The 9,296-nt window shown below is 36.4% G+C and overlaps 1 protein-coding gene across 1 annotated transcript; it reads left to right on the top strand.

Moving 5' to 3' along the window:
• The first annotated feature begins 1,291 nt into the window (after positions 1 to 1,291).
• Positions 1,292 to 9,195, top strand: LOC127498567 (solute carrier family 22 member 6). The gene is given in 12 exon segments (XM_051868057.1): positions 1,292 to 1,567; positions 1,679 to 1,772; positions 1,863 to 1,963; positions 2,051 to 2,205; positions 3,119 to 3,287; positions 3,364 to 3,466; positions 3,575 to 3,705; positions 4,094 to 4,311; positions 4,407 to 4,515; positions 7,580 to 7,636; positions 7,638 to 7,811; positions 8,386 to 9,195. Coding segments are annotated over 12 exon segments (1,431 nt in total). The 5' UTR covers positions 1,292 to 1,541; the 3' UTR covers positions 8,480 to 9,195.
• The last annotated feature ends 101 nt before the right edge of the window (positions 9,196 to 9,296 follow it).

The raw sequence follows: 9,296 nt of genomic DNA, 5'->3' as shown, positions 1-9,296 counted from the left end.
GGCGCGGTTCACGCGGGCTTTTTACAGCGCAGTTGGCGGCAATTGTGTTTCACTTAATGTCTGTAACGGTCGCTGATGAACGGAGTCTCATCAGTACCTCACTAAGTAAATGTGATGGATTGACGGAGGTCTTCGTATAAGACTTGTGTGATTGCAAAAGAGATTTAGACTAATTTTCTTTTCTTTTTTATGAGACTTGGTTTTTATGGTTTTCTAATTATTGACACTAGAAAACAGAATTATTTTAGAGATACCACTTGGTGTCAGTAATGAGTCGTTTATAAAATAAGAATAGCCTACTAGAGAAATCGAAATAGGCTACAGGCAGGGGTTCCAAATCCTGTCCGTGGAGATCTAACTACCTGCAGAGTTCAGATAACCTTGATCCATCACACCTGACTTTACTTGTCAAGTGCTCCTGAAGATCTTAATTAGCTGGTTCAGTGTTTGATCAGGGTTGGAGCTGAACTTTGCAGGAAGGTAGATCTCCAGGAACAGGATTGGGCACTCATGGGCTACAAGGTATCGATGGAAAGGAAAACTACTTTATTTTGATTTATTAAAGTGTTGAATTGTTGAGATTGCTAAATTGTTAAACACGAAATATTCGTTTGATAGACCTACACATTTTTCATTTTCACTTGTGACTTTTATACAATTATCCAATCTATTGTACTTGTTTTTATTTTGTGTTGTGTGTATTTTGTATTTTGCGTTTAGTTTGCATTTCAAACTACATTAGCCTATGTGTTATGTATAAAATATCTAACATGTAACCACTAGCAGGTGCAAAATAAGAGATTTATATTCATTACAGTTCCTCTGTCTGAATTTAGCTGAATGCTAACATCTTGAAATAAACAATCTACAAATCAGAAAAACATATGGTATGCAGTTATTTTACCTCATCCTGCAAGGATGTCCTCTGGACCCAGGATTTTCAGCAAGGGGTCCCCAGAAGGTGCACCGGGGGTCTATTTGAGATGACCTATCTGTTTACTATGATTTACACTCACAGACAATTTAATTTAAGTTTTGTGTCTTCAAAATGAGTTGCCATCTCAGACCCACCATTTAATATTTGTTTGGAGTAGCCTATTAATAACTAGCATGCGGTAGCTATACTACTTCTTAGCGTTTTTGTGTGTAAAATAAGAAACAAATGTACAGTGATTGTTTTGTTTCACTTTTGTGGATACAGAACCCTTTTGAAACTGATAGTTTACAATTCACACCCGGGTAAACAGTATAGCTTATGCCAGATTAAGTGTCAGACAGAGGCTACTTTGCCTTATTGACCCCGTCGCGTCACTGGTGAGAGATTCTAACTCAAGGAGTCCAAACCAACAACTATGCTGCTCACATAACCAGAAAGACTTGCAGAGGAAGGAAAGACTTCTTCAGAAGTCCCAGTCATGATGTCAGGAACATTAACACGTTTCAAATGCTGACTCTCAGTGAAAGATCAGTGTTCGTTCTTGTAAGTTTATTTAGGGATACAACTCCTTTATAAGGGAACTTTACCTCCAAGCACCGGCGAAATGAAGACGGACGGCGCCTTTCGTCGGTTTGTTGGTCCACTACAAATACATGTTTATTTGATCCTTACTTTACCGATCTTTTTTACAGCCTTTACATTTTTCGTGGATGTGTTTACGTTACACATTACGCCTTGCAGTAAGAATATAGCGAGCAAGTCTTTGAACCACACAGTGGACATTAATATTTCCAACATCACAACTCGGACGGACAATCACAGCGACTTCACAAGTGTGAGTAGGATTGCACAATATAGGCTATAGCCTATTTAAAGGCCAGCACGTGTATTCAGTGAGTTACACACTGTATCTGTTTTGCAGCAGGATCTCACGTGTCACGAGGCAAATAATTTTGCACATGGGCAAGCGACATACATGACGGGTTTACTTATCGGCTCTTTATTCGGGGGCGCTGTATCTGACAGGTTGGTATTCGCCCCTTTCTGGCAGACGCTGTTGCGACTAAAGCGTTCGAGTTAATTACAAAAAGTGTATTTTCTCCCTCCAATCAGGTATGGAAAGAAATTACTTCTCGTTTGCTGCTCAGCGGTCCATGCAGTCGCTACCCTGATAGTGGCATTTCTGCCGTATGTGCCCGCGTACCTGACTGCCCGCTGCATCAGTGGTGCAGCCTGTTGTGCCATTCACATCTGCACCTACAGTTTAGGTACTGCCTTCTTATTCTGTATTAACACTGTAGGACAACAAATACACACTTTAAAATAAACTAGAAAACGGTGGTCAGTCTTGCTCCTGTAAACTACTTTACTAGAACTACCACTTTTCCTAGGGTGCTTCCAAACTTTAAATATAAGCTATGGCTATCGACCTTATTTTTCAGGTAAGAGCGGGCGCGGCCATTTGTAAATTTAAGGTGTCTGCAAGATTTCCGGTGTCATTCGCTTCAAGTTATTTTTAGCTGTACAAAACAGCTCGGTATGATGCTTGATATTGCAAACTGGTATTTCTTACCATATTATTTTAATGAATTGTCTTAATTATAAACACTCTGGTTTGTATCACAAACATTTTTATAGTGTACTACAATTTGATATTCTTCTCGTTATTTCCCTCCCACATGAAAAAATTCTATAGTAATTTATAGTAAATACTATAGTGTTTTTGAACCATACTATAGTAAATTGTAGTATACTGTGTATATATTATAGTATTTACAACACTTTGTTAATGAATGCTACAACTAATGAACTGATAAACTAAAAATACTGTAGTATACTTTAGTTTTTACTACAGTAAAATAGTGTATTGTAGTACAATATATACCCTATAGTTGTAGAAAACTTAGTAGTATTGGGTAAAGTAATTTGTTTATATTAGCTTACTATAGTTATATTACCACAGCAACTATAGAATTACCACAACAAATTAATTCAAGTACTTTACTATAGTATGGTTCAAAGACACTATAGTATACGGAGACTACGGAAGTCTCGCACATTCACAGAAAACACCTTACTTCCGCATTGAATATCAAAATTGTACAACATAGATTCAGTACAAACATGACACAATCAAATTGATTCATGAAGCCTGATGAAAGTGCTTATCTGGTTTCTCAGGGGTTGAATGGAGTCTGCCCAAGTATCGTATCTGGCCATCTGCCCTGTTTTCTTTCATCTTCAGTCTGGGAATGATGGGATTGGCCGCCGTAGCTTTCTTGACCAGTGGCTGGATGCAGTTTCATCTGGCACTAGGCATCCCTCAGATCCTCTTTCTACCTCTTTATTTGTTAGTAGAACGAACACAACATCATCAATGCATGTTAAAGTGTGTTGCATAATTTACTTATTTCAGCAATTATTAGCTTTCTTCCAGAATCTCCTCGATGGCTGCTTCTTAATAAGAGGATGAAAACACTAGAGAACTATCAGAATAGAAGTCCTGAAGACAAGCACTACTTGGATCTTGTAAGACACTAGGTTGTACTCTAGAACTGCTCAAATGTTTGTGGAAAGTGTAGAGACATGCAATTTTTTTTAACATGAAGACAAATTGTATATTCCTTTCATTGACAGCTTTTGGAGTCTGTGGACATTAAGACGGAGAAGTCACCCTCAGAGAAGTCTTTCACTAAAACAGAGTCTAATTTCTCCAACTTTACATCACATACTATACTGCTGCGCCTGTTTATCATGAGTTACATTGGGTATGGAAGTTTAACTGTGGTAATGCAATTTCTGTCTGTCTGTACAGTGCTGTGCTGTATTTTGAACGTAGCACGTGTTTTTCATAGATTTGGAGGATTTTTAAGTATGTGGCACAGAGGGAGCTGACCTTGCACTTTGAGGAATGTCCTACTGGACTTGTGTTTTTTTTTTTTTTTTTTTTAAGCTCAAAGTAAATAGTTTGCCTCCTAAATGATATAACATTGAGGGGCTGTTACATGACACCCCACTGGCAAGTTTGTAATCTCAAGTTAGAGACATTTCTAATAACTTTTTTCTCTGTAACTACTGGCAATATCTGAACATATTCATAGATATTTCTATTATCCACACAGTCCTTTCACACACATTTTTTTATGTATCTCACAGTTTTGCATCTGCTCTCACTTATTATGGGATCTGCTTCAGTGTGGGAAGTTTTGGAGTAAATATCTATCTGGCGCAGTTTTTCTCTGGACTATCAGAGGCTCCCTCTTTGCTGCTTCCATTTCTGTTGAAGCGATGGGGCCGCAGGCCGTTCAGCATGGGCTCGCTGTTCCTTAGTGGCATTTCCTGTATGCTGTCCCTCCTCGTTTCCAAGTTCTGCGGTGAGGGACACAGTCTTTGAAATACAATACATGTGCACAGTCTGATCATGATCTGATATTGCTTAATTTCTAACTGAATCTCTCTTTCTTAACAGACATGCCTGCCCTTGTTATGACTCTGGCGCTGATGGGCAAGCTGTGTATGCAATCTACCTCCTGTGTCTCTGTGCTCTATGGGATTGAGCTGTTCCCAACTGTAATAAGGTACGCAATACCCAAACAAGCCAACCTGATAAAACACATTATTGGCCAGATAATTAGATAACTTGTCTCGAAGTTCAAAACACACCTTAAGGCTACCGTGTTAATGTTCAGGTCTTTTATTGGACAAAAACAAAGAGATTTAAGTTTATATTTTTTAAACTACATTTAGTCTTGTCTTTTTTCACGAACGATATTGCATGTTGATATATGCTGCCTTCACATGCTCTTGAAATTATCGTAAATATCGTTTCCGAGGTAAAAATTACACATAAACGCCCTCCCATTTTGATAGCACATGAAGGCAGCATATGTCACAGTCATCGTTTAATGACATTGGTGTCGTCTCGTCATCGTCTTGTCTTAATCATGGGGAAAAAAGGTCATCAACGAACATTTTTCGTCAGATTTCATTAACCAAATTAACACACACAAAGACGAGAACCAATAAACACAACTGAAAACACAGGGCTATAACTAAACTAACTAAGGAAACCAACAAGGTGATTATCAAGGCTAAATGGAAAGGAAAGACAAGAAACACAGACATATGAACAAAAAGACAATGAAACCAAACATAATCCTGACAAAATGAGTATGTGCAGATCTATGAGAGTATTCAGTACTAATCAAAAGAACATCTGTGGCATTTCCGGCACTGTTAGAGAGATATTGGATTGTTGATCCACAGTGCGAGACGCAGGTAGACATTGAGAGTAATAAATATGCTGACTCATGGTAGACATTATAAAAGTTTTTCCATCAGTTACACAATATTGTGTGGTGTGTATGTAAGCAAACAGCACAGTACTAGACACACACTTAATCTGAAATGTTCAGATAAGAAATTGTTGGACACTTTATTGCTCAAGATCTGCTGCAAAGAGAAGAAATGATTGATTGGGTTTATAAAACACTGTGTTACAGATTTTAACTGAATTTGATTAGTTAACAATTATACTCTTAAAAATAAAAATTCCTAAAGGAGCAGCGATGCCATATAGGAGAACCATTGTTGGGTTCCCCAAAGAACCATTTTTTATTAGTGTGAAGAACATTTTAATAATCTAAAGAACCATTTTCTTCATAGGCTATCAATGCCATTAAAAAACTTTTAAGAGTGTAGTTGGAGGTGATTGGAGCTTGTTCAAGGTGAAGTGTCATTTTAAATGGAATGTCAAAAAATAATAAAAAAAGATTGTTTTCTCTAAATCTGAGAATAGTCGAGCTAATCAGATCATAGTCTTAGGGGCCGTTTACACGACACCGTTTTCAACTAAAAATGGAAGACTTTTTATGCCTATATTTAGCCGTTCATTTACACGACAACGGCATTTTGGGGGCCTGAAAACACAAACTTTTGAAAACAGGTTTCAAAGTGCAAGTTTTTGAAAGCGATAGCATTATCGTCTCCATATACAATTGCAAGAAAAAGTATGTGAACCACTTGCAGAATCTGTGAAAATGTTAATAATTTTAACAAAATAAGGGAGATAAAACAAAATGCATGTTATTTTTTATTTAGTACTGTCCTGAGTAAGATATTTTACATAAAAGATGTTTACATATAATCCACAAGACAAAAAAAAATAGCTGAATTTATTAAAATAACCCCATTCATGAGTATGAACCATTGATTCTTAATACTGTGTGTGGTTACCTGGATGATCTATGACTGTTGTTTTGTTTTGTGACGGTTGTTCATGAGTCTCTTGTTTGTCCTGAGCAGTTAAACTGAGCTCTGTTCTTCAGAAAAAATCTCCAGGTCCTGCAGATTCTTCAGTTTTCCAGCATTTTTTGCATATTTGAACCCTTTACAGCAGTGACTGAATGATTTTGAGATCCGTCTTTTCACACTGAGGACAACTGAGGGACTCAAACACAACTTTTAAAAAAGGTTCAAACATTCACTGATGCTCCAGAAAAAAACATGATGCATTAATAGATGGGGGGTGAAAACATTTGGAATTTAAAAAAAATCAAGGTAAATTGTATTTAATTTGTCTTCTGGGAAACATACAAGTATTTTCTGTTGCTTCCGAAGGGCAGTACTAAATGAAAAAAAATGATATTCAAGCGAAATAAGAAAAATTTGGACCTCTTCATCCTGTTCAAAAGTTTTCACCCCCCGACTCTTAATGAATCGTGTTTCCTTCTGAAGCATCAGTGAATGTTTGAACCTTTTTTAATAGTTGTGTTTGAGTCCCTCAGTTTTCCTCCATGTGAAAAGATGGATCTCAAAATCATTCAGTCACTGTTGTAAAGGGTTCAAATATGCAAAAGATGGTGAAGAATTTTTGGGACCTGGAAATTTTTTCTGAAGAACAGAGCTCAGTTTAACTGTTCAGAACAAACAAGGGACTCATGAACAACCATCACACAACAAAAAAAACAGTCATAGATCATCCAGGTAACCACACACAGTATTAAGAATCAGTGGTTCACAAACTTTTGAACTGGGTCATTTTAATAAATACAGCTATTTTTTTGTCTTATGGATTATATGTAATCTTTTATGTAAAATATCTTACTCAGGACAGTACTAAATAAAAAATAACATGCATTTTGTACGATCTCTCTTATTTTGTTAAAATTTTGCACATTTTCACAGATTCTGCAAGTGGTTCACATACTTTTTCTTGCAACTGTAAACTACAAAAACGTGAATTTGTGAAAACGGTGGCGTCTATAGGCCCGTAGTGTTTTTTTTTTTTTGCAAAGTGACATTGCCAACTACTGGCCTGGCATGCATAACACAGCGTTTTTAGTCATTTTTGTGGATTTGTGTGAATGGGGATCGTTTTGACAATGTTGTCAACTGTACATGAAAAACGCAAAGGAAAAACTTTTCCATTTTTAGTACATCATTGTCATGTAAACTTACCCTAAGAGAGATTTCAGTCAGAACTCAAAATGTGTAGTTACCGTGTTTTGCCTTTGGAGGACAGTGCAGCAGTTGCAAATGTTGCAATAAATAATTTGTTTTCCTTCAAGTACTTTATTGTTCATGAAATGCACATTGAATTGAAGTCTCTTTCTCACTAACAAAGTGTTTCACACTATGCAGGCAGAAGTGCGTCGGCCTGGTTAGTCTTTGTTACCGAGTGGCCTGTATTATAAATGCAGGTGGTTACCCCTGAGGGCGGGATCCCTCTACCAGCTATGATCTGTTACAGCAGTGGGCCAATCATTGGTGCAGCCCTGTGCCTGCTCCTTCCAGAGACCAGTGGCATCCCTTTACCAGACACAGTACAGGACTGTGAGAAACAGCCCAGACTGAAGCTATCATGCTGTGCATGGTGAGATACAATTTTTATACAAAATTATAATATTATATAAAAATGTAAAAATAATAATGACTTAATACATGCATCTTTTAACATATATTATTTAATTACATATTTAAATTAAATTCAACATTCATGGTCAGTACCTGTATGTTGTCATCGTCCTAAACCAACCATATAGAAAGCCAGTAAAGAGCCCCATATATATGATCTGGCCCTGAAGTTCTGAGAAGAGCTGAAAAGCTTCTGTTTCACAAGCTGCTGCTGGTGATCAGGTGGAACGAACATGAACACGTGTAGAATATTTTGAATTCCAGAGATGTCAATGGGATAGTATGTCAGACATGTTTTAGTTAACTAGATGCATCAGATGTTAACATTATCAGTAAATGTCATTCCTTGACAGCATTTTTCATCAGCATGCCATCTATACCATTCTATATAACCAATAGATTGCAGCCTGTTTAAAGATATAATATGGGAAAAATGCTGGTTAGCTGCAGACAAATAGTCAATATTTTAATAAGAATATATACAATTCATTATGGATCAGTTAAAAATAATAATGTTTTTGTTTTAATGTCAGTTGGCCCATGAAGTCTAAACAGGAGTCAGGTGCTTCTTTTACCAAGGAGATGGACATGAAGAACCAAATGGAATGCAGTCCCCTCTCAGCATAGTCAACAAGTGGAAATTCTTTCCTGTCATAGCAGAAAGTGACTTGTTCACATTTTTTATTTCTTTTAATGTCTTTTTTATAACAATGAAGTAAAAGTGAGGGTCTTTTTTCAATAATGAACTTTACTTCTGGATGATGATACTGTAACATGTCAAAACTCATGTTATATTGGAATCATTCAATGCTGCTATTGATAAATGCACAATATGTCTTTATAGAGGACATCTTCAGCTCAAAAACACGCACACATTATTATACATTTTCTCCTTTGAGTAACCTGTTTTGTAAAGATTTGACAAATTCACAGAATTGATCTCCTATCATTTTCTTTGATTTTTAAAAAGTAAAATATTTACTTTCACAAAAACACTTGGGAGCAAAGTCTGCAATTCTTACACAAGTCTTACAAAGAAATAGTAGGTTAAATCATTGTTTTGAACAGCTTGCATATATACCATGCAACAATAATACTACAATCTTCAACTCAGATATAATGTGCACCTTTCTGATTTTATTAAAAAAGGTTATTTATTGGTATCTGTGGTTCTTTGAACATCCATTAAAAAAAAAACATCCAAAAGGTTCTTTATAGTGGAAAAGGGTTCTTTAGATTATTAAAATGACCCTCACACTAAGAAAACAATTGTTTCATTTTCTTGATATCAAAGACTTCCTGTATGCAGTTGTTTGCTGAAGTGGAATAGAATTTGAACTGAATTATGCGTCTTGAACTTTCTACTATTTGTTTCCTTTAAAACAAGCTGCTTCTTAAAATGAGTCATCAGTATGACATATGTGATTTTTGGACATCTTTACAG

This window comes from Ctenopharyngodon idella, chromosome 17 (genome assembly GCF_019924925.1).
Source record: "Ctenopharyngodon idella isolate HZGC_01 chromosome 17, HZGC01, whole genome shotgun sequence".
Lineage (NCBI taxonomy): Eukaryota > Metazoa > Chordata > Actinopteri > Cypriniformes > Xenocyprididae > Ctenopharyngodon > Ctenopharyngodon idella.
The sequence above is the reverse complement of the archived record's forward strand: the minus strand, read 5'-3'. Positions and strand labels throughout refer to the sequence as shown.